At 39.8% G+C, this 26,797-nt stretch overlaps 1 protein-coding gene across 2 annotated transcripts in view; it reads right to left on the bottom strand.

The window, feature by feature from the left end:
* Positions 1–3,318: 3,318 nt before the first annotated feature.
* Positions 3,319–26,797, bottom strand: part of LOC126281737 (cholinesterase-like) — a 228,338-nt gene continuing 204,859 nt past the window's right edge. For both annotated transcript variants that reach the window (XM_049980921.1, XM_049980922.1), the window contains exons 5-7: positions 20,970–21,287; positions 12,599–12,945; positions 3,319–5,920 (exon numbers count right to left, since the gene is read on the bottom strand). In XM_049980921.1, the coding sequence (XP_049836878.1) occupies positions 5,542–5,920; positions 12,599–12,945; positions 20,970–21,287 (1,044 nt within the window). In that variant the 3' untranslated portion in view covers positions 3,319–5,541. The remainder of the gene's footprint in view (positions 5,921–12,598; positions 12,946–20,969; positions 21,288–26,797) is intronic.

Here is a 26,797-nt window from a genome sequence, read left to right as displayed (position 1 = left end):
ACAGCATGCCACAGCGTGATGCAGAGTGCCTCTCTTCCAGAGTCTGCCACTTGAGTTTGCTAAACATCTCCATAACATTATCACACTTACCAAATAACCCTGGGATGAAACGCATTGCTCTTCTTTGGATCTTCTCTGTCTCCTCTGTCAACCCGACCTGGTACGGATCCCACACTGATGAGCAATACTCAAGTATAGGTCGAACGAGTGTTTTGTAAGCCACCTCCTTTGTTGATGGACTACATTTTCTAAGGACTCTCCCAATGAATCTCAACCTGACACCTGCCTTACCAACAATTAATTTTATATGATCATTCCACTTCAAATCATTCCGTACGCATCTTCCCAGATACTTTACAGAAGTACCTGCTACCAGTGTTTGTTCTGGTATCATATAATCAGACAATAAAGCATCCTTCCTTCTATGTATTCGCAGTACATTAAATTTGTCACTCCCTGCACCAAGTGCCTATCCACTGCAGATCTTCCTGCATTTCACTGCAATTTTGTAATGCTGCAACTTCTCTGTATACTACAGCATCAACCGCGAAAAGCTGCATGGAACTTCCGACACTGTCTACTAGGTCATTTGTAACAGTCCCCTGTGGCACACTAGAGGTTTACTTTAATATCTGTAGACGTTTTAAAGAATACACCATCAGATCTAATTTTGTGCTTAGTTTTATGTATGTAATTGCTTTTCTAATTATTTTTTTGGCTATTGTTAAAGGGTGAAATCAGTAATTGTTTCATAACTTTAGTTCTATTGTTGACATATAAACAAATATAAATTCCATACTAATTATGAACATTTGCAAGATGAACTTATAGTATTCTTAAAGTATTTATTTAGCTCTATTCAAAAACATGTTACCAAAGCCAGCCCTTAATTAATTCAGAAGTTTCCCAATTTCGTTGAAAGTGTAGTTTGTGTAGCTATAAATGTTAATTTCATCATTTAAACAAATAATTTGGCCTAAACCTTGTAGTAGAAGAAACTGTTAAAAAGACAGAAGTTTTCATTGTATTCAGTTAATTTAATGAGTTAAGTTTTAATTGTAATTTTGTAAATTAAACATCGAACAATTTATAGTTTCAACACCTATTATGTGAGTGCTTATATAAGGGCCCAAGTTTTGGTCCTTTAGAAAGTCCATAGCTGAGTTTCAGACAAGAAACCTTTGTTAGAACGACAACAATGCATCAACGTAACTGTGAAATAAGTGTAAAACAATTAGGCCATGTGTTAAAACAATGACAGTGTCTGTTCCATATGTACCTGATTATTCCAAAATAACTGTGAATTATGTGGTTACGTTTTTTTACTGCTCATAGATATTCAAAAGTAAACTATTGCAGCAGTATGTGGATGTACACCTGAAAACCACCAATTAGGCTTATTGAAAGTTAAACAAAAGTGCACTGGCAATGTTAAATGTGTATATGGGGGATTGTGAAAAGTGACAGTAAACAACCGTGAAACACAAATGTGCACCTGTCAGCTAGATCATTTACAGTAGACAGTACTGCACTTCCACCCCCTATTTTTTCAGCCAGTACATCGACACCGAGAATAATCAACAAAGAGATAAAGCAGGAAAACGTCACAACTACAGTAATGCATGTTATGCTGGTTAACACTGTCATGGTTTGTGAATGTTGACTCATTGGAAAATAGTACCTCAGCAAAGAACCTGGGTATTGTATGCATTTACTGATGCATGATAATACTTATCATGATGCAGTATTGTGAGTGTCCTACCTATGACATACCAAAAGTGCAACATAATTGCTGGGTATTTATGTGTGGGTTGTGGTGCATTGAAGCTGGTACAGCTATTTCATTATCTTCTCCTGTAAAATGTTTGCTTTATTTCCCTATGCCAGTCTGTATGCTGCTATCAGACAAAGGCATTCACAACCTTGTAGAAGAACAAATGAGATTGAGCTTTCTCTGGAAAATTCTCAGTATACAAACAATAGTGGACTCATCATTTCTCCTACATTCTCTGAAAATCAGAATCATTTCAATTTTTTCTTCTGTGGTTGCAACATTCATCATCCACTTGCATGTATGTCCTCTAAATAATAGGTAGGTGAGCAGGCAATAAACACTGTGCAAGTATTGTAATGTGTCAGGCTATTATCTGTTCTATGTCTACATGTTATGTGAGCTCTGGTTGCAGTGTACTGCCTGTTATGATACGTCGTAGGTCATTACACAGCCATAGTGGCGCACGAGTAGTCCCTTGTTCGATATGTCGGAGGTACACAACATTGCAAATGGGATTTCCAATTAGAAGTTATGAAACACTGGCCTATCGTATCCTCACAGCATGGAGGTGAGGTCTCTCTTGTCATTGGATATTCGACGACCATTGAGTAGCAAATCATAAATGACTATTGTGCACCCATTACTATTCCTCCGATTACAGTGCCATCTGTGGCATAACAAAGAAAATGCTTCAAACAAAAGTTATGTAGATTTTCCTGTAAAATCATACTCTGCAGTAAAAAATGGGGGTTCCCATTGATGATTTCAAATTTTCTCCTTCCACCCATGCACGGCGTGAGGTAGTGGGTCAAGTGTGGTATCGTTGGATGTCTCCCTCTGATACGAACAAACTAAAATTATGACTTTTTCTGAGTCAATGTTTAGTTTAAGATATTTCAATGTATTCGGTTAAAATAAATATGCTGTACACCAAGCAGTTAGGAACAGTTCATAGAAGAAAAATATTGTATCACAGAATCATAAACAATGGCTCAATCACAGTTTTAGAAAAAAAATTATGAGGAACACTGGAAAGAAATGTAAAAAGCAGATTGCACTTATAAAATGTTTAACACTATCTTAAGCATATTTCTACAGTGTAATGAGTCTCATTCTTCCTTTTCATTTTTAAAAAAATAAAAAAGGTGGTAATATTGAAGAGAAGCAAGGATAAGTGATGGATAACTTCTAGGGTTAAATTATCTTATGCTACAGCAACTGTAAATCTCCTGCAATTTGACATTTCTTTTGCCTTGAAATGGTCATAAAATGAAATGTTATTGCACATCTCCACTTTATCAGTGGGTTGCACCTTTTGTTTTGACAATTCTAGTGGCACGCTATGGTACTATGATATGGGTATTTCAAAATGTATCTGGATGGCAGATGAGTACCTACAAACAAAAAAATTAGTTTATAATGCTATTTTTTAAATTTATAATTAAAACTTCAAGACTGTCTCTCATAAATATTCTTAACTCTTATCTGAACTTTTTACTTTACTTTTGAGGAACATGTTCGGTCATCAACATTAAAATATAACATTAAGTATGAAGCCATGTTTATTTCATAACAAATGCTGTACAATATGAACATACATACAGTAACATAAATATAAAAATGCACGCTGTGCCTTCAGGTACTTTTAATATATCAAATTAATGATATCCCACAAACTGTTTTTGCAATTCCTCACAGCCACTGTGAAATGATCATGCAAAATATTTTATGCCTTCTTCAGAAAGAAATGGCACACTCATATAGTTTATGTATGGATTTCAATACACCAAGTTTTGTGAATTTTACAGTTCTTTAATGTTTGCAATATTATTGATTTTCCATTTCTACCCAAAGTGTATAAACTGCTTGAATTTGAAATAAGTCTCAGCACTAAAGGCTACAAATAACAGTATTACAATGAAAACATAATGTAACAGTATTACAATGAAAACATAATAGAATATCACAGCCCGTGTTTAAATGATGTATGTTTCAAAAATCCATGTAAAAGTACAAGGTTTTAAAAGTATGCTTCATTTCTAAGTATTGTTATAGTCAGTGGGCAAACAGACTGTGGTTCACATTTTCAACAATGTACCATGACTGTGTTCCACAAAGCTTTTTCAATTGATGGTAGTAATTGTCGTAACAGATTTTCAAACAGAAACTCACATAGTAATGGCAGAAAACCAAGTTCGACACCCCATGCAAAGCACTTTTCTGACCCCAATGAACACTGCCATGTTCTGTAACTTCAGTTGCTATCCATTTCTGAGCATAAAATTTTCATAAAGGGCTATTTTATAACCTCCTTTGATTTCTGCAACTTGTGCCATATTTTAGAAATCTGTTATAGCATTTGTCAGTCAACACTGTTTAGGACTCGTGGAAATTCTGTTTAATAATTATGAAGATTGGACCAAGAGAATTAATTCTTTGTGTCAACCACAATGCTGTGAATAAGATCGCCAGTATATCCTTACCCTCATAGCTACTAGTCTCACAGGAGAGTGGGAGATACTCAGCAGAATTTAAAAGGAAGGGAGAGAAGTCTGTGGCAAGTTGAGGCTTTCAGTTGGTTCATGAGACATGCTCAGATCCTGCTTCACCACACAGTTTTAACTTGTCACATGCAGTCAAGGTACTAGATGTCGGCAGGGCAAAGGTGAGAGCCAAATTGAAAGAAAATACACAAAAGAAATGTAATTGAAAACTAGAGAAAGGCAAAGAAACAAGTGAAAAACAGCACAGATTCTGTTACTGGCAGAGGGTGGGAGGGGGCAGTGGAGGCAGAAAGGATTGTGTTAAACTAATAGGCAAGCAGCTCCAGGTTGGGATGTAGGTGAAACAAGGAGCGGAAAAATTATCCAAATCCTTGTTGCTTTATGCAGCATGCTCACAAACAGTATGTTGTACGTCGCTAATGTACAGTTGCCAGTAGCCATTCATTCCAAAAGTATTTTTCTTTTCTTCTTTCCTTCCTTTTTTCCCTCCACATGTCTGTTTACTGTGCTGCAGTATTTCATATTTCATTATGCTTCTTCAAATAGTATGCCAATGCCCTTACCACAGTGGCAACACTGGTTCCCATCAGATCACAGAAATTAAACACTGTCTTGCTTGTGTAGCACTTGGACGGTCACTGTCTAGGTCTGCCGAGTGCTGTTGACAAGCTGGCTGCACTCAGACCTTGTGAGGCCAACTGAGGAACTACACGACTGAGAAGTAGTGGCACAGGTCACAGAAACTGACAATGGCTGGGAGAGCAGTGTGCTGACCACATGCCCACCTGTATCTGCACCTGGTGACACCTCAGGTCTGAGGATGACATGGCAGCTGGTTTATACTGTTGGGCCTTAAGGGCCTGTTCAAATGGTGTTTGTTTTTTATTTTTTCTTCAAATACTGCTAAGATTCATTACTAAAGTTTATTTTGAGACATTTACAAAATGAATGGAATGAGGCAGTTGCCTTCTGCCTTTATTATGGTGTACAATTTATTTTCAGCAGCACTATCTCACTTTGTTACATTTTATCCGTGAAACATTCATCTTGCAGTAATAGTTATTAAGTCACTCATAATAATATAACTAATGCATTAGTCATCCAGCATGTAGGTAGCATATTTCAGACTACTACTGTCTCAATGTTCTTCACACTACTGCAGACATAACATTCTCAGTAAATTGGTGAGATATTACAATATCTCTGAGGATGGATGCAACAGACTGGAAATCACACAGAGAGGACTATCTGGCAGACTTCTCACTACTGTGGCATGTGTTCATTGGCAAGCAGTCCCTTTGATTTCCTTATGTACTGGAGGAAAAAGTAGCTAATCATGACTAGAGCTACCCCAAGGATGACAGTGAAGGCAATGAGGACACTTATGGCAGGACAGCGAGCTGTTGTGCAAATATTCATTCTCGGCTGGTTCTTCTTTCTTCCGCAACTGCACCCTTTTTTGAGCGAGGCCCGTAACAGACTTGGAACGACTGTCCCCCAGAAGTCAGCATCTCGTGACAAGAATTCAGTGTTCTTTGTTCGTGAACCATTCAGTGTGAATACGTACATTTGTCTTGAGCTGTCAACAAATGGTGGCCAAATTTGTGTGGTGGTTGAATTATCTTCATCTAGATTTGGATTCCTGAAAAATAATACAAAGAATTTATTAATTAATTGAATTCATCACACTGTTCAATTAATCAGTGAAGTTATTTGTAATTTATACATAACAATTATCATTCTAAGGAATGTAGTTCAATATACTATTTATGTGTGGCTCAGTGGCCAGCTGAAAATCCAAACGTTTAGCTCTGACTAATTGTAGAATTTGTTGCATCACATATCACTTCTCTTATGTCATGTAATGGTTTGTGTCTGGAAAATTATTAAATGGCACCATGATATGGAATCCATATGAGAAGTTACAAAATAATACACACGAACAGTCAGATGTTGGTGTCCAATGGGCACAATGTTTTGGCAAGTGACGGCACTTCCATCAGTAATTATGGTGAGCTGACTGCTTAAGGGTTGGCACAACACTTTTATCTCCTGGCCCCTCCTTCCAGGCTGTTGCTATGTTGGCTGTCCATGCCCAGCATATCCCCCCCGCCCCCACCCCCCACCCCCTTCTCTCCTCCTCCTCCCTGCTGACACTCTGTTCTGCCCTCGATTTGCACCGTGGCACCTCTGATGTTGCTCCACTTGCCCTGAGATATAGTTAAATAAATTATGAATAATCCGCCTCGATTGCGAAAATTCCCGGTGTTTACCCAGGTTTCAACGTGGATAACCTCTCCTTCTTCAGAACAAAATAAAAAACAGCTTGCCTAAATGGGCATAGTCAATTTCTAAAATGAAAATTGACTATGCCCATTTAGGCAAGCTGTTTTTTATTTTGTTCTGAAGAAGGCGTGGTTATCCACGTTGAAACCTGGGTAAACACCGGGAATTTTCGCAATCGAGGCGGATTATTCATAATTTATTTAGATAATTACGATTGCTGACGCGCTGCAATGCTGAAAGTTCTTGAGATATAGTTCATCTAGGTTAAGAGGATGGAATATTTCCTTCCTCTTCTTAATAAGACTAAGTACAGGTTCAACGGCCTTACTAATGATGTAGCCACTACCATGATTGATCAGTGGTTCCCTTACTCTAATCTCAATAGATTCTTTAAAGGCCCAGTCCCTGAAGTTAAAAATCTGTGTCAGAACCATTCCTTGTAAATCCAGTAGGCAATGTTCAGTAACTGTTGACTTGTTAGGCTGCTAAAACCTGATGTGCAGTTGATGTTCTACAGTACATACTGACTAACCTACACGTCTTGCCACATTGGCGGGGCATCTGATAGACCCTGGATTCCTGTAGTCTAGGTCATGTTTGACACTACCAATCTGTGTCCCTATTTCATTTAGCTGTTGGCCGGAAGACTACCTTGAGTTCATATTTCGGGAGGATTCATCCTATCCTTCTGGATAATGCATCACAAAATGGAAAAAATGCCATGGCTACATCCTGTAGAGGCTACACGGAGTAGCATCACTCACTGTAAAACTGACAGAAACAGAAGAGGAACCTCAGGAGGGCATGTCCATCGCATTTATTCCATTTTATGGCACATTATATTTCCCTAGTATTCTGCCAATGAACCAAAGACTCCCACATACTTCACTGTGACTGAGCCCACATTATCATTCTCTTTAATGTTGTTACAAATTGTTGTGCTCGGGTATTGTAGGAGTTTACTAATTACAATTGTGACTTATTGATATTGTGGTCATAAGCTAATATGAAACTTACTGGCAGATTAAAACTGTGTGCCTGACTGGGACTCGAACTCAGGACCTCTGCCTTTTGCTGACAAGCGCTTCTGTGAAGTTTGGAAGGTAAGAGATGAGGTACAGGCAGAATTGAAGCTGTGAGGATGGGTCGTGAGTCGTGCTCAGGTAGCTCAGTTGGTAGAGCACTTGCCCGCAAAAGACAAAGATCTCGAGTTCAAGTCTCGGCCCGGCACACAGCTTTAATCCGCCAGGAAGTTTCATATCAGCGCACACTCCACTGCAGAGTGAAAATCTCATTCTGGATAAGCTAACATGTTTTTTTTTTTTCCATTTTGGCAAGTGTGTAATTTTACACTTCTAAACATTGAAAGTCTTTGCACCACTTTGAAATGTTATCAAGATACAACTGAATGTTTGTGTAGCTTCTTGCAGACAGAACTTCATTACAGATAACTGTCCACCTGTGAAAAGATTAAAGCTACTATTTACATAGTCCACAAGGGCATTAATACACAACATCGACAGCCACAGTCCCACCACATGTTATCTGTCGACACTTCTACATCCGAGGTAGCATGTTGCATCTTTCCTACACAGAAATTGTCAATTAGTGACAAATTTTACTTGATAACCCATACAATTGTACGTTTAATAATAAGTGAATTTATGGTACTGAGCCAAATGTTTTTCAGAAATAATATACTGCAACTCCCTGCTGTGGCTTTCAGGATGTCATGTGAGAAAAGTGAGAGTTAGGTTTCACATGATCAATGTTTTCAGAATCCATTCTGATCGGCATGGAGGAGTTCATTCTGTACAAGATACTCCATTGCATTTGAAAATACAAGGGTTGTTTTTTAAGTAAGGGCCGTTCACGCGTATAGTCCCGTAGTTCGCACGGACACCGCAACAAGCCACCACGCCACTTGCCGGCATCCTTCCCGTTCACATTGATGCAAGTTGCAGCTCTGTAGCTGAAATGTATGCATCACTGTGCTACTTTATAATGTTTACGATTATTGAATCGCCCGCCGCGTGTGAGATACGGTCAGTGATACGTTTTTTGCCTGTGAGAAGCCTATCACCTGCAGAAATTCATCGTCGGTTAACAGAAGTTTATGGCTTGAATGCAGTGAGTGAAGGTAAAGTGCATCAATGGGTTAGAGAGTTTAAAAATGGATGTCAAAACGTCCATGATGAAGAACGCTCAGGCCGGCCCTCTGTGATCACCGATGATTTGGTGGCTGCAGTCGAAACAAAGATTTGTGAGGACAGAAGATTCACAATTTCCATTCTTTCTTTGGAATTTCCACATGTTTCAAGATCGGTTTTTTACAAAATTGTGTCTGAAAATCTAAATTTTAAGAAACTGTGTTCTCAGTGGGTACCCAGACTCCTCACAGAGGACCACAAAGGGAAGAGATTTGCCACTTCATTGGACTTTTTGATTCATTACGAGGAAGAAGGGGATGACATGTTGGGTCAAATTGTCACTGGAGATGAAACATGGGTATCCCATATCACTCCCGAAAGCAAACGACAATCGATGGAATGGTGACACCCAACATCACCCGTCAAGGTCAAAGCCAAACAGACGCTGTCAAAGCGCAAAATTATGGCAACTGTGTTCTGGGACCGGCGCGGTGTTTTGCTAGTGGACTTTATGCCACGAGAAACGACAATCAACTCAGATGCCTACTGTGCTCCACAGAGCAATTCAAAACAAAAGGCGCGGCATGCTGACAAAGGGAGTTTTGCTCCTGCATCATAGCGCTAGGCCTCACACCTCTCAAACGACACGGGATTTGATTGATTCTTTTGGCTGGGAAGTTTTGGACTATTCACCATACAGCCCTAACCTTGCTCCTAGTGATTTTCACCTTTTCCGGTACCTGAAACACCATCTTGGCAGGCAGCGCTTCAATGACGATGATGAAGTGAAAGCGGCCGTGAACTCTTGGTTGTCAGAGCAGGCGGCCAAATTCTTTGAAGAGGGAATTAAAAACTTAGTTGTACGGTATGACAAGTGCTTAAATAAACAAGGCAACTATGTAGAAAAATAGGTAAAAGTGTGTAGAATCAGAAAATAAAAGTTTTTTTACAAAAGTATTTGTATCTTTTTTAAAAAATAAAAACAGCCCTTACTTAAAAAAACAACCCTCGTAGCTGTCTCAGTTGAAAGTCAGCAGAGGGGAGTAACAGGCCTACAGTTGCTTGGTTTGACAGCTGAAGTAGAGTACCACTTCAGATGGCATAGTGAGACTCAGTAATAGTGTGATGGCAACACCAATGACAACCATATTTTGACTGCAGCATACATAATTCCTTCTCAGCATCCTGAATGAGACATCCCTAGTTCTGTGTCAGCTGGAAATGGTAGAAGTCAGCTGACATCAGCCCACAGGTGTTCTGTGTCCAGCCTATTTAAACATTGGTCATCGAACAATACAGTACCTGTGTGCTCTGTAGCGATTATGAAGCAATTCTTGTGTTGTGCCATGCCAAACCAGTAAACATTTGTACAATGTGAACATGGTGTAGTGATAGTGCAGCTTGTTCCCCTGTTAATGCCACTCTCCCTGTGGTTTTGTGTGTTGTGCTTTGGTATGAGAGCTCATTTCCTTCACTCCTTGCACCCACATAAAATCTTATTCAACCTGAACCATGTAGTATATCCACAGGAGTTGTGGATTTGAGAATCTGTGGATGGGGGTTCAGTAATATGTCAGACAGTAAACAAAGTAGTTCTCATTATGTTCTACTAATTGTGTACTTCAAGAGGACACTTACCAAGGTGGCTGACGATACAACCAGAATTAACCAGTCACAAGAGAGCGTGTGGTGACTTGACTGATATTCCGAATCACAGAACACACTGATATTATCAGCCACAGGATACCACATTTTTTGGTTTTGTGAAGGGCACAGTCTTACATCTGCTGCAATTTTATGTCTGCTTTTGTATAAAAATGCAGATGACATGGTGAACTTGGTGCTGTCTGCTAATAATGCCAGGTTAGGTTAGCAGTGAGGGAAAGCTGTAAGTGCAGTTGAGTACCTTCAGTTTGTATCAATTCAAGTAGCCCCCATCAGACAACATGCCAAGTGCCCCCTACAAAGGGACTGTGACCTCTGTTCTTCGATTTTTCCAAATTAATGGAACACATAGAGCTTGGCCAGAAATGAAAGTGAGAGAAGTGAGAGCTTCAGATGGCCAGGGGTTTAGAAAAAAATAGCATTTTTTGCACAAGCTGGATTTATATTACCATAGGTTCCTGGGAGCAGTTGGTGCAGTGAAAAGTGTTTGTGATGGTAATCCAAAGATCGTTGGATCAAGTCCCTACACAGAAGTTATTTTCAGTTTTTATGGTACACTGCAAATAAAGTGAAATAAAGCACAATAAATTGTTTGTTAATCTATATACATAAACATCAGTTGCCCCATGTATGAAAGTTCATCCCTGGAGAATGGCTCAACCAATTTGGATGTTTTTTTTTTTTTTTCATAATTGCCAGGACAAGGTTTGTATGAAAAAGTTTTGGAAAATTCACTGAAAGAGTCAGAGATTTGGATGATCTTCTTGTATGAAAATCTCAATGAAAGAAATGTGATAGTCAATTTGACAGTTCTGCTGCCACATGTTTTTATAACAGTGGCAAATTCGGCACTGAATCTTGATTTTTGTGAAAAGAACACAATTGAAAGCAATATTTCAGTGCGTTATTGGTGATGATCTCTGGCGTTTTGCAAAGATTGTATTGATGTCAGTTCATGGTATTTGATGTGTTGCAAATATTTAATTGATTTAAATTTGTGGTTTATTTCTTTGGGAAAAGTGCCATCAGTCAGACATCGAAATATCGATGAGCATACAAGCAGTGCAAGTCAGCTACATGAATGTCGAGTCAATGAGACAGACTGTTTGGAGACAAATCGAATAATGATTTTTTGGGTGCTGGGAGGAAATAGATGTAAAGAAGGGGAAGGAGATTATGGACAGAGAGATGAGAGAGGAGGAGATGGATAGAGAGAGTGCGCGGTAAGAGACATACAGTGAGTGGGAGGAAGGGAATGGACAGAGATAGGGAGAGGTGGAGGATATGGGCAAAGGAAGGTATAGAGGAGAGAGAGGAGGAGGTAAGGACACATATCCGATAGCCATACATATCTAGCAATTGTGAAGCAGTGCTTGGTTCACTAGTATTTTCATAAATGGCACAAAGAGGAAAGGCAGCGGAATATTTGGGATTGCGAGTAAATTTCCTGGAAGGGATTGTAAGGTACACATGAGAACTTCATACATAAAATTACATACTTTTATTACTTAACACTTAATTATGTTGGGGTGATATTCTTCATTTAAAAAAATCAGAGGAAGTAGTAATTTTCTTGACATCTTGCGCAGATTACAAACACCGTATTTTCACTATTACCTGGAGTCTTTAAAGTTTCTATAGAAAAACAAACCTTGTTTATATTCATAGAAACTTCTCTCTCATTGCACAGTTTGGGAGCGCATTATTAAAGTAAAAAATTGTATAAGATTGTTGAAAGTTTCCCTGATTTTGTGAAGTAGAGATAACATACCCAGATTTTATCACATACTTATCCAGTGTTTTTTTGATGCTCTGTCCAAAATGAAGCTCTGCCTTTTCTTTTCATGTCTTATGAAATTTTTTATAAATATTTGAGTATTATTTCATTTAATTTGCAGTGTTAGTAACATAAAAATTCAGCATAAAAAAATGTTTCCACATAGACACTCAAACTCATGACCTTCCAGTTACCATTCTGCACTCTTTCTGTTGCATCAACTAGGGCTGGAAACTATGGTAAGAGAAATGGTTCATGCCTTGCCTGTGCCAAAAATGTTATTTTTTCAAAATACTTTGCCATCTGGATTCCCACTTCTGTCATTTTCATTTCCAACCAAGTCCTGCATATACAACAAATTTGGAGAAAATAGGTCATGTTGAGTAGATGTGGCCCCCTCGTTAGAGGAGCTCGCAGAGTGAAGCTGGTCTCGTGTTCTCACCCCGTCTTGACGAAGTTGGCCCACATGTGCAGCATCTCGTCGGCCAAGTGGCGCTCCTCATCGGATTCGTCATTGCCATCATTGGCCGGGAAGAGCGCCGGTAGCTCGTCGCCAGGCACGGCACCCATGAAGGTGGGATGGGGGGATCGTGCAGGCCGCACCGCCATCTCGAAGCGCCAGATGGTGGCGCCACGCTTGGAAAGCGCACGAGACAGTTGCTCGGCACGGCCTCGCCCGTACAGCAGCCCGCAGAAGCGGAGTGCTGCCTCCCGGAAGCCGCCACCCCTAGCCTGCCCCCACGGCCGATACTCGTGCACTGCCGCGTCTACCACCGACTGGTCGCGGATCTGTGCAGCAAACGTCTTTGTCAAAACAACTCATTATAGGCCTATTCAGCTGGATATTACTGGAATGGATTGAAAAGCAACATCACTGTGTGTAGTGTTCACACTGGATGGAATGTTGGCTTAGGGTATGAAGTTCCAGCCATGATGCAAAATGTCAGACAAAAGTAACTGAATTAAGTAATTGGCCATTCCCCTACCTACAATAGGCTGAACATGTGGTGCAGGCTCTACTTTGGGAATTTAGTGACAACTAACCCAGAAATTTTACAGGAGTTTTTGGTTTAAATTGTACACTGCAGTAGTAAAGACTAATTTTTACTATAAAATTTACAATTTAATGAATGAAGACAATATAAAACAAAAAGAATTGATATCATTAAGGTACTCAACACAATGTCCAAAAGAACAGACGCCATTTTTATCCAGCATGCCACTATGCATCAAGATGAAAATGAATTAAAGACAAGAGCTGCCAGTGGGCATTGATTTATATCAATGGGGCAAGCTGAAAATTTGTGCTGGATCTGGATTCAAACCTGTGTCTCCTACTTACTAGACAGATGTGCTGACCACTACACCATCCAGACTCAGTGGTCACCACAACTGCACTGACTAGCCCAACATGCTTTCTGTCGGACCAATATTCTCAACATATATCACACACTACTGATGTAGTTACAATTTATCCCACTGATATACAGGGTTATTCTAAATGATGGACCCTTTTTCAACAATTAATATGTATTTAAGTACTAATTCAAAATGAACTAGCATTATACCAATGAAAATAGGAAGTTTCAAAGTTTCTGACAGGTGGCGGAGGGGTGGCGGTGATGGTTTCAGAAGCGGCTGGTAGAGTTTGCATGGCAATAGGGCCATTATTCCATTTCACTGTCAATTATGAGTGAGATGGCGACTGTGAAGCACAAGGTTTTCTGCATTTTTGAGTTCATGAAAAGTGAGTCGCAAATTGCAGTACAGTGGGCATTTCATACCAAATTCGGTATTCAACCACCAACTTGCAAAACCATTAGCTGTTGGTTTCATGAAGAGTCGCAAATTGCAGTACAGTGGGCATTTCATACCAAATTCGGTATTCAACCACCAACTTGCAAAACCATTAGCTGTTGGTTTAAGCAGACTTGGAGTATGTGCAAAGGGAAAAGTAAAGGCCAACCGCATGTGTCAGAGGATGATGTCCGACAGATTCGAGAAAGTTTTGTGTGTAGTCCCAGTAAGTTTACCAATAGAGCCAGTCGGGCATTTGAAATATGTCAATGAATTGTATGGAAAGTTCTGAGATGGCATTTGCTGTACAGGCCCTACCGATTACAACTTGTGCAGGCTCTCATCCCCAATGACAAAGAGAAGCGCCTCACATTTTGTGGATATGCGCTGGCAAAGATAGAGGATGACGCATTTCTACACCGTGTAATTTTTAGCAATGAAGCAATGTTCCACCTTAGTGGAAAATTCAACAGACACAATGATCACATATTGGGGCTTGGAAAATCCACATTCACCATTGCAACACGAAAGAGACTCACCGAATATCAACATGTCGTGTCCCGTATCCCGTACAAAGGCTAATGGACCATTTTTCTTTGTAGAAAGAACTGTAACAGGAATCACGTACTTGAACATGTTGGAACATGTTGTAGAAGATTCCCAAGACTTCATTTTCCAACAGGATGGAGTTCCACTGCATTGGCACTGTGACATATGAGGCTTTTTGAATGACTCTCTTCCTCAGAGCTGGATCGGTCACAGGGGATTTGAGGACCTGGCTCTGCACTACTGGCCACCGAGATCTCCCGATCTCACACCCTGTGACTATTTTTTATGGGGGTATTTGAAGGAAGTTGTTTACATCCCACCTCTACCAACCACTCTGAACGATCTGTAGAACCAGATCATTGCACTCAGTAACAGCAGATACACTTTCGTGTGTGTGTGGAACAAGTTTGGTTACCATGTTGATGTTTGCTGTGCAGCCAACAGTGGCCACATTAACACTTACAGCATCTATCTTATGTATAAGTACTAACTAATTATTAAAAACTATTCATTACAAATTATGAAATTTAGTAAATTGATATCAAACATTATGAAAAAAAACTTCGAAACTTCCTCTCTTCATTGGTATAAAGCTTGTCCATTTTGTATTTGTATTTGAATAAATACAAAGTTTTGAAAAAGTGTCCATCACTTAGAATAATCCTGGAAATCAATGCCCACTGGCAGCTACACTCTTTAATTCCTTTGTGTCTTCAATCATGGAGGCTGCAGGATCGAAATGGTGGTGATGAACAGTGATCCTTTGTGCAGATGCACATCAAGCTCAAACTCTTACAGTAATTGGCAAGATGGCATGTGTAATGAGGCTAATGAGCAGGGCACTACATCAGTAGTACCTGATTTGAGGATTTCAATCTGACAGCAGGTGTGCCAGGGTATTCCATGTGGCTATGATGACCACTGTGTCTCTATGGCATAGTGGTCAGCATATCTGCCTAGTAAGCAAGAGACCTGGGTTCGAATCCTGGTCTGACACAAATTTTCAGCTTGCCCCATTGATATAAATCAATGCCACCTGGCAGCTAACATCTTTAATTCATTTGTGTCTTGAATAAGTATTTTAATACTGTGAAGCTGACCTTGGGGAAGATCAATTTGTGTTTCATAGAAATCCAGGACCACATGAGGTAGTACTGTCTCTACAGCTTATCTTAGAAGAAAGTAAAACCCATGTTTAGAGTATTTGTAGATTTGCAAAAAGCTTTTGACAGTGCTGACTGGCATACACTCTTTTAAATTCTGAAGGTAGGTAGAGATAAAATACAGGGAGCGAAAGGCTATAAACAAATTGTGCACTAATCTGAGTGCAGTTGTAAGAGTCAAAGGGCTTGAAAGGAAAGCAGTGGTTGAGAAGAGAGTGAGACAAGACCATCCCTAGTGTTACTCAATTGACACATTGAACAAGCACTAAAGGAAAGCACACAGACACCTGAAAAGGGAGAAGAAATGAGAACTTCGCAGTCTGCTGAAGACACTGTAATTCTGTCACGGTCAGCAAAGGGCTTGTAACAGCAGTTGAATGGAATGGATGTCTCTTGAAAAGAGGCTATAAAATGAACATGAACAAAAGGAAAACAAGGGCGATGGAATGTAGTCAAATTAAATCAGGAGATGCTGAAGGAATTAGATTAGGAAATGAGACACTAAAAAGTAGTAGATGAATTTTTGTATTTCAGAAGCAAAATGTCATCTAATGATGGTCACAATAGAGAGGATATAAAATACAGACTGCCAATAGCATGAAGAGAATTTCTGAAAAAGATGAATTTAAGTGTTAAGAAGACTTTTCTGAAAGGTATTTGCCTAGAGTGTAGCCATGTATGGAAGTGAAACATGACAAGAAGCAGTTGACGCACCAACACAATAACATTTTTTTGAAATTTGGTGTTACAGAAGAGTGCTATATATTAGGTCCGTACACTGAAAAACCAATTAGCAGACGCTGTATCAGGTTCAGGAGAAACGAAATTTGTGGCATAACTTGACTTAAAGAACGGGTCGGTTGGAAGGACACATCCTGAGGCATCAAGGAATTGTCAGTTTGGTAATGGATGTAAAAATTGTAGAGGAATACCAACATTTAAATATAGTTAGCAAGTTCAAACAGACATAAGTGGTGGTAGTTACTCAGAGATGAAGAGCTTTGTACAGTAAAGACTAGCATGGAGAGCTTTATCAAACCAGTCTTTGGACTGAAGATAACAACAACAAAAGCAACGCAATGTTCCTTTCCATGAAATCCAATGTGAACAGACAAAGGAAATTTAGGACACTCCATGTCTGTCAAATAACTAACCTGGAACCACAGCCTCTGGGTCAGCATTAACCTCCTTGAGGCATACAAACAAAATGGATTTATTAACGGTCTAATATCATGATAAACACAATTTCAGCCACTTAGGGGCACTGAAATAAATCAGTGGTGAATGTTGAAAATTTGTGCTGAACCGGGACTCTCTAGAATGGTTGCTTTGACCATTCAAGACATGCTTCCCATCCAAACTAAATTCTCAGCCTATAATGCCCAAGGAACACCCCCTTCTGTTAGCCACACTGCTCATAGCAAGAGTGGGGAAGACACGATGCCTCCACATTGAAAATACCTACGAGCTGCCCTCACTCACATATGCATGTTAAAATGTGGTGTCTGTTCTGTCAGACATACCCAACAGAACACTCATCACATTTAAATATATGAGGCACTGAGAACTACAAGGGCCCAAAGTAGAGAAAAATAGCTTTGAGGAAAATAGATCTTTGTGAAAGTCAGTTTTACAGACAAACCACCAGTCTCATAGGTCTGACTTGTTTTTTGGCAAAGTCTCAGCATCCATATTTTCTATGACAAAATAATGAACCAATTTTATGTTATGAAATTCACAAAATTTCCATGCACTGACTAGTGACATAGTATCTTCTGATAGTTATAAAGATTGTAATTAACATGACGCCAGGGGCATGATGTAGACAGTAAATTTGTTGTCAGTTCAAGACAACAATTTAGAGTTGAGCAGAGCAACAAAATTATGCTTGGTACCCATATGGAAATGAATACCTGACAAACTGAAGTGACTGTGTTTCATGAATGTTCGTGTACACAGTGTATGTCTACAGATACAGACAAAGCTGGTTCTCAGTAAGACCAATAGATGTCAGGGGTATGCAGACATTCTAAAATCTCAAAATTGTTGATGGTGAGCTATCGGTGCTTTATTCCAATGCTCCTAGGAGACTGAAGCCCTGTTCCTCATAACACTGTAACTTTACTGCCATTCAACTTTACCACCAGTGATATCTGCTCTGTCGGACACGTCTGACAGAACAGACACCACATTTCAATCAATAATGGTTCAGTCTTGAGAAAATTATTTTTAAAAATTAATCTCTATGACTATTTAATTACACTAATAGTTATTGCAACATCATTATATATTTAACCTCCTCTGCTGAATAAAGGCCTTTTCTATTCTCTCCACATTCGTGTTGGACAACATGCATGTTTTGCTCTCCAACTACAATTTTTACCTGTCGTCCTCCACACTTCCATCCACTGCCAAGCTAAGGATCCCTTGGTCACTCTGATTTGTTCTAACACTGCTTCTTTCTTTGACTGCAGTTGTGCCATAAATTTCTTTCCCCCTATCTGTGTTAGTTACTCTTCGGCAGTTAATCTATCAATCCATTCAGTCCACAGCATCCCTCTTTAACACAGCATTTCACACATTTATACTCTTCTCTGATTCGAATATCATCCAAGTATTACTTCCACACAGACGTAAATGCCAGACAAATATTTTGAAAAAAGAAATTCTTTTGTACCCTTAAATTTATATTCGATGTTGAAAAATTTTCCGCTGTCAGGAACACTTTTCTTGCTATTGTCAGTCTGCATTTTACGAGGTGCAGCAATAAAGTAAGGAGACCGATGTGAAAAAAAATGTTGCTTAGCGTTTTAGTCAAGTTTAGTGTTGTATCCTTCAAAGTAGTTCCCTTCTGATTGCACACACTTTTTCCAGCGCTTCTGCCATTTATGGTAACATTTCTGGAACTCATCTTCTGTAACGTCCTCCAAGACCCTCGTCACAGCTTATTGGACATCTTGTGTTGTTTGAAAATGGTGTCTCTTGACCGCCGTTTTGACTTTTGGAAATAGAAAAAAGTCGCATGGAGTGATATCTGGTGAATAAGGTGGCTGTGGTAGTACTCAAATTTGTTTTGAGGTTAAAAATTGCTGTACCGACAGAGCAGTATGGGATGGCACATTATCATGATGTGGAATCCAATTATCAGCAATGTTGGCATGGACACAAAGAACTCTTTTACGAAGTCTTTCTAAAATTTCTTTGTAGTAATATTGGTTAGCTGTTCCTCCAGGAGGCACCTAGTCCTTATGAACAATTCCCTTGGAATCAAAGAAGCACACAAGTATGCATTTCACTTTTGACTTTGACATGTGAGCTTGTTTTTGGTCTGGGTGATTCCTTTGAGCACCATTGTGAACTTGAGCTCTTGACATAACCTCCTCTCCAAGAGCCTTCTGAAGCTTATCGTAAGTTGTCACCACGTTTTCATCCAGTTTAACACAAAAAGAAATGGCATGCCGTTGCGCAATATTACGTGGTTGCAATTGCATCATGAAGACACAATTCACGACTGAGCAGTTGCATCGATGTGCCGCTTGGACTAGAAGCAGCTTATAGACCAAGGTCAAAGATATTGTGCCTGCGCAAGCCTGCAGGGTTGCCACATCTTGCAAAAAAAATCAGTCTCATTACTTTATTGTCGCACCTTGTATATCATCTCTACTTCGGCCATCTTCAGTTATTTTGATATATAGCAAGATTCATCTACTAGTTCTAGTTTCTCATTTCCTAATTAATTCTCTCAGTACTGATTTCACTCGATTAATTTCCACTATGCTTGTTTTACTTATGTCGAGATTCTTGTCATGGCCTCCTTTCAAGGTAATATCAATTCAATTCAAGTTCCCATTGGTTTTTATTCCTTCACAATTAACGCAACATACAGACTGAAGAAAAAGAAAAAAAAACAGGGGTAGGCTACAAACCTGTATCACTCATTTCTCAACTACTGCTTTCATTTCATGTCGTTCAACTATTATAATTTCAATCTGATTTCCCTACAAACTGCTGAATAAGTCTGACTCGCTGAATTTTATCCCTGATAGTTTCAGAATAAAAGAGCTTAGACCAAAAGACCTTGTCAAAAGTTTTGTCTAAATCTACAAATGCTGAAAGCGTAGGTTCACCTTTCTCCAATCTATCTTCTAGGATAAACTGTAGGTGGGATACTGCATCATGAGTGTTTACATTTCTCCAGAAACAAAACTAATCTTCTCTTGAAGATGACTCCTGCCAGTTTTTCCATCCCTCCAAATAATTCGTGTCAGTGATTCAAAACTGTGACTGATTAAAATGATGGTTCAGGAATATGCACATTTGTTAGCACAAGCACTCTATGGAAAAGGGATTACTACATTCTTTTTAAGTTGGAAATATTTCGCCTGTCTTAACTATCTTGAATACCAGGTGGAATAGTTTTGCCATGGTTTGTTGTACAAATGATCTCAGTAATTCTGAGGGGATGTCAGGTACTCCAGGGCATCTTGTTTCGACTAAACTGTCCAATGTTCTACCAAATTCTTGTAGCAATATCAAATATTTAATTTCTTCCTCACATGCTTCCCTTTCCATTTCTACAGTAACTGTTTCTATAACATCTATCTGTTGCAGGAGGTGCTAGTCAGAGAGAGCAGTGTCTGGAGAATATGGTGAGTATTAATTTCCAGGTTTTGTACTTAAGATCGAGCATTGTCATGCTGCAAAATCACCTTCTCCTGTCTGTCGCCGTATTGTGGAAGTTTGTCTTTCAGTGCTCGGCTAAAAAGCATCAACTGCTTTCGATAACAATCACCAGTGATTGTTTCCACGAGTTTCAGTAGCGTCAAAAACCTACTCTGTTCAATCGCCTTGCCAGTCTTTGACATCAAAATCCTGAAGTGTTGAAACCATTCTCTGTACGTTCTTTCACTAATAGGTGCCTCACCATAGGTGTCACCCAGTATTTTTTTTTGGCCTCAGCCACAGAGATCTTGATGCTGAAGCAAAAATCAAAACCTCCCACAAATGACGAGTGGCTCGTAATTTGACATATTCAGTCAAGAATAGCTTTATGATGCAATCACGAATCGACTAATATTTTGATGGCGTTACTTTTAGATATTTCTACGCTTACTGTATGACACGACCCACCCCCTGCACCACCATTTGCCACTACTGCCATCTATTGCAAAACGGTGGAAGCAAAGTTGTAGACCTGATGTTATGTAACCCATATGAAAGCTTACAGTGTACCCGAGCCTCTTAGATTCTTAAATCTAATGATAGCAGTGATTAAATCGTGCCCCGTGAGCGGAGAGTACTCACGTTGGCGAAGTCTAACAGGTGCTCAGCGACGAGGTCGCCGAAGTCCCTTCTGGTGAGGTTGTCGGCGGCGACGGCGGGCCAGAGGCGGCGTTCGAGCAGGAAGTGCCGCAGCAGGCAGAGAGCGCCCTCGCCCGCCGCTTCGCCTACCATGAGCGCTGCTCCCGCCGCCCCCGCGCCACCGCCCATCCAGCGGCGCACCGCGCGCAGCGGCTCGGCGCTCAAGAGCTCTCCGTCCAGCACCGGCCGCCATCGCCGCCCAGACGCCTGCGCCGCCGTCGTCAGCGCCTCTAGCGGCGCCTGACGCAGGCACGACACCGCCTGCAACACAGCAGCGCAGCGCACTGACGACATACCGGACAGTTCACCATATGCTAGAGAAAGCTACTACTACAACTACTACTAGTAGTAGTAGTACCTTTATTCATCACTTTTACAAGGATATTACCACAGTCTAACATAACAGTCGCGACACTTCGCCTCGATTTTGTTGCCTACCGCGCCAGCAGCGCCCTAAGCGGCCAGTAATTTAAACAGTGAGTTCTGCGCGTCCGTGAAAGCGAATAGTGGTTGTTTAATTTGATTTCTACAACGGTTTTTACAAGCGAGAGCTTTTGTAGAGCAATAAATTGCACCAACAACAGGAAGAAGACACCACAGCTGTCTCTTTTTTAGGTTTCCTAAGGATCCTGAGAGGTATATGCTATCATGTTACTAAACTGTATCGTCAGGATTCACTTACAAACTACATGTGTATTAATGATTAATGATTCGTTTTAGGAGCAGAAAATGACTAGTTAATAGCAGACGAGAAGACCTTATGAAAACAGACCCAGTTTACCTGTATAATAATATTAGGTTTTGTTCGCTACATTTCGAACAAAATCAGTTCATGAACGCAGACAATAAAAAAGTCGTGTGGAATGCAGTACCCACACTGTTTGACATCCCAAATAAGCCATCTCAGCCGACGATGAAGAGGAAACCGCCACAAAGATTCGACAATCCATCTAAAGCTGTAAAACAGTCCTATGACACAGAGGCAGCCAGTTCAGTTTTCCATTTATCAGTCCCAGATTCGTGTGAATCATCAACACAGACCTGCTTTGACGATGAAGTGGTTAGATTAAGTTCAGTTATTCGTGTCTTACAAAATCGTAATGTTTGGTATGTATTTCTATCACTTCTGTTGTTAGTCAATTTTCCTTGCTTCCTTCGTGTGATGACATTTTCTTAGCACCTTGTTCACTGACAGATTTTTTGAAAGTTATTCAAATATTTGGTTTTGCATAAAATGTAATGTAATCAGCTCATTATAATATTTTCAACATATTTCACCCACTATTTGGCAGTTGCTTGTCCCACTTAGAATAATATAAAGACGAAGGTCGTACTTGTGGCAACAGGCGACAATGACAAACACAGTAGGCCTACAGAACGATAAATGAGCTGTCGATCGCTTTGCGTGTAGTGATACATGCCTGTGCTTCTTACGTGTGAATCTGTGAGTTTATATTCTTTTGATTTCAATGAGGTAAGCTGCAATTCTATCCAGCGTCACAAGTGTTTCTTCACGAATGTGTTGTAGCTTGCCACTCGATTCGTGGTTTTTGTCCACACTTGTGCTTATTTTAGAATCATTTTTAGAAACCTATATGCCTTCTGATACAACACTTGGAGGTAAGAAAATAGTTCAACTATTTCGTAAATTACGTAGGAAATGGACGCAAAACAAACATTATGCTTACGACGCGTCTGATGTTCACCTTACTCGCCGCTTGGAGCGCTAGTGTCGCTCCATCTGTCAAACAACTTTTACAGAAGCGAGAGTCGCGACTGTTATGTGAGACTGTGATATTACCTCGTACCAGACTGAAGAGTCTGTCTGAAAAAAAAAAAACAGACAACAACAAGTCCCAGACTTCGTCTCGGTAATGGCATAACAGAAACCCGTTTTATACAAGTCGCTTTCTTGCCTTAATCGAATACTAGATTAGATTAGATTAATACTTGTTCCATAGATCATGAATACGACACTTCGTAATGATGTGGAACGTGTCAGGTTAAAGAAAGATGTCTGTACAAGATATTACATTACACAAAATATTGCATGACACTAATGCTTAAGTTAGTTTTATTTTCCCTCCCTTAATTTATATCTAAAAATTCAGCCAATGAGTAGAAGGAGTTGTCATCTAGAAATTCTTGTAATTTATTTTTAAACGTTGGTTGACTATTTGTCAGGACGTTTCAGCAGACTGTCAATGTGTTGCTTCCAGTTTAACCTCTCATCAATGGACACACCTAAAAATTTTGAAAATTCTACCTTAGCTACAGACTTCTGTTCAAAGTCTATATTTATTACTGGAGTTGTGCCATTTACTGTACGGAACTGTATATACTGTGTTTTATCAAAATTTAAAGAGAGTCCGTTTGCTGAGAACCACTTAATAATTTTGTGAAAAACATCACTTAGTTCTTGGTTTTTGGATATTATTACTATACTTGTATCATCAGCAAAAAGAACTAACTTTGCATCTTCATCAATATGGAATGGTAAGTCATTAATGTATATCAAGAACAGTAAAGGACCTAAGACCGAACCCTGTGGGACTCTGTTTGAGGAATCAGCTGTTGTATTAACATTACATGAACCACTTATTTCAACTTTCTGCATTCTTCCAGTTAAGTATGAATTAAACCATTTGTGCGCTGCCCCCCTCAAACCATAATGATTTAGCTTATCTAAAAGAATTCCATGATTTACACAGTCAAAGGCCTTTGAGAGATCACAAAAAATACCAATGGGTGATGTCTGGTTATTCAGAGCATTTAATATTTGATCAGTGAAAGGGTATATAGCATTTTTTGTTGAAAAGCCTTTCTGAAAACCAAACTGACATTTTGTTAGTAATTTATTTTTACAAATATGGGAGGCTACTCTTGAATACATTACTTTCTCAAAAATTTTTGATAGAACTGGCAGAAGAGAAATTGGGCGATAGTTGTTGACATCCGACGTATCCCCCTTTTATGCAATGGTTTTACAATGGCATATTTCAGTCTATCGGGGAAAACTCCCTGCTCCAAAGAGCTATTACATACGTGGCTGAGAATCCTACTTATCTGTGGGGAACAAGCTTTAAGTATCTTGCTGGAAATGCCATCAATTCCGTAAGAGCTTTTACTTTTCAGTGAGTTTATTATTTTACTGATTTCAGAGGGAGAGGTTCGTGGAAATACAGTTGTTTCAAATTGCACAGGTATGGCCTCTTCTATTAGAAGCCTTGCTTCTTCTAGTGAAGATCTAGATCCTATTTTCTCCACAACATTTAGAAAATGATTACTGAAAATATTTCCAATTTCAGATTGTTTGTTAGTACACTTGTCATTCAGTTTTATGGCACTAAAGTCTTCCTGTGCTCTTGGTTGCCCTGTTTCCCTTTCAATAATATTCCAAATTGCCCGCTGCAAGTGAGTCTACTGCAACGCCCCTGGCGTTCTATTTCTGTACTGTGTAAGCATATTATAGTATCGCTGCCTATCCCCCATGCTGATATCCAAGGAGGTATATTATAGGTCGTTGCTGATATCGATAATCGTCTCTCTGGTGACCAGCACAGAATCCAAATAGCTTTCGCTATTATTGAAGCAATCAAGTACGCAAGATCTCTGAAAATACCCAAAGGGCGTAATAATAACAGATTCTCCAAGCATTCTGACAGCAATTAGTTACAGAAACTGAGACAAAAGAGCTAGTAAATACACTCTCGACATAGTGGGTCGGTATCACGAAGCTAGGAAACTGGTTAAGTTATGGAATTTGTAGGGGTCAAATCACATTTTTGCATTGTGTACAATGATAAAGCTGGTGAACTTCGGAGAGATGCGATTAGCAGTGGAAGATTTATGGACGTCAAACTCCATTACACAAAATTCACATCTGCATCTACATGATTACTCTGCTATTCACAATAAATTTCCTGGCAGACATTTCAACGAACCATGTTCAAGCTGTCTGACTACCGTTCCACTCTCGAACGGTGCGCAGGAAAAACGAGCAACTAAATTTTTCTGTGCTAGCCGTGATAACTATTTCTCCCTGAGTAGGTGGGTGCTAACAATGTTTTGCAATCGGAGGAGAAAACTGGTGATTGAAACTTCATGAGAAGATCCTGTCGCAACGAGAAACGCCTTTGTTTTAATGACTGCCACTCCAATTCACGTATCATGTCTGTGGTATTATCTCCCCTATTTCGCGATAATGCATAACGAGCTGCTGCTCTTTGAACCTCTACGACGTCCTTCGTCAGTCCCGCCTGATGCGGATCCCACATCGCAAAGCAATACTCCAGAATAGGGAGGACAAGTGTGGTGTAAGCATTCTCTTTATTAGATCTGTTGCACCTTTTAGGAATTCTCCCAATGAATCGCATTCTTTGGTTTGCTCTACCCACAACATTATCTATGTGATCGTTCCAGTTTACGTTATTTGTAATTGTAATCCCTAAGAATTTAGTTGAATTTACAGCCTTCAGGTTTGTGTGACTTATCGCGTAAATGAAATTTAGTGGATTTCTTTCAGTACTCATGCGAATAATTTCACACTTTTTTTACTCAAGGCCAATTGTCACTTTTGCACTATACAGATATCTTATCTACATCATTTTGCAATTCGTTTTGACCATATGATGACTTTACAAGACGTAAATGACAGTATCATCTGCACACAATCTAAGATGGCTACTCAACGTTTCTCCTATGTCGTTAATATCGATCAGGAACAATATAGGGCCTGAACGCCGGATACTGTGTACTAGGTCAGTTGGACACCTGAACTCGTGGTGAACACACTTGAACGAGGTCCTCCTTCAAATTGCTTAAATAAATACTGAAAATAAAAACTTACGTCCATCCTATAAAGCACATGCTGAGTCCTTATCCCGCCAGTTCCTAGGAAGAGGTGGTGGTCGGAGGTTAGTGGAGGTAGCCCAAGTGACCTTTTTTCCCACCATTTCCTTAGGTTAGTAGAGGCAGCCATGTGGCATTGCATTTTCCTGATGAAATTTTAACTTCCCGCCATTTTCTGGGGTGGGAAGGAAGGGGGAAGTGGAGTGGTTAATTAATTGATCAATTTAATTAAGTAGTCAATCAAATTGGTAAGAGTGAATGGGACTATTCCAATAACTCAGACCTGAAAGTGTACTTGCAGAAGCGAGGAGGGAGGGGGGGGGCTTTCCTGAGAGGTGGGGATGGGGGAGGGGAACAATAGGTTCAGTGCCTGTCAATCAAAAGGAAGGATCCTTTTAGCAGAACAATACGTTAAGTACCTGCTAATCAAAGGAGAACAATAGGTTAAGTACCTGTCAATCAAAGGAAAACAATAGGTTTGCCCATGAGCGCACTAACAAAATGGACTGGTGTCCTTGTTGCTCTGCTACTCGCAACATTCGTTTGTGTACAGATATCATGAGTTGGTTTCAAATATTGCCTCTATGCAGCGTCTTTGCTTTAGATACTACTTTACTGCTCAAAGTCGACTGGTGGAATTGACCCGTATTGACAATATTGGACCATAGCTGTTCCTAAAACTGAAATGTGCAGAAATGTATATGCAAGAAGGCGAATATGTGTAACATTCAAGTTTCGCCATTACTGCAAATTGTAGACGAGCGTCGTCTCAAAATGTCGGGACTAAACTGCTTTAATATTGAGAACATGCGCAGTAGATTGTGCTCACTTCAAAAACATACCTACTCTATGGCGTCCTCACCATGGAGGCAAAAAAAAAAAGGTTCAAATGGCTCTGAGCACTATGGTACTTAACATCT

Source organism: Schistocerca gregaria, chromosome 7 (assembly GCF_023897955.1).
Source record: "Schistocerca gregaria isolate iqSchGreg1 chromosome 7, iqSchGreg1.2, whole genome shotgun sequence".
In the NCBI taxonomy this organism is placed as follows: domain Eukaryota; kingdom Metazoa; phylum Arthropoda; class Insecta; order Orthoptera; family Acrididae; genus Schistocerca; species Schistocerca gregaria.
This window is presented reverse-complemented; position numbering and strand designations above follow the sequence as displayed.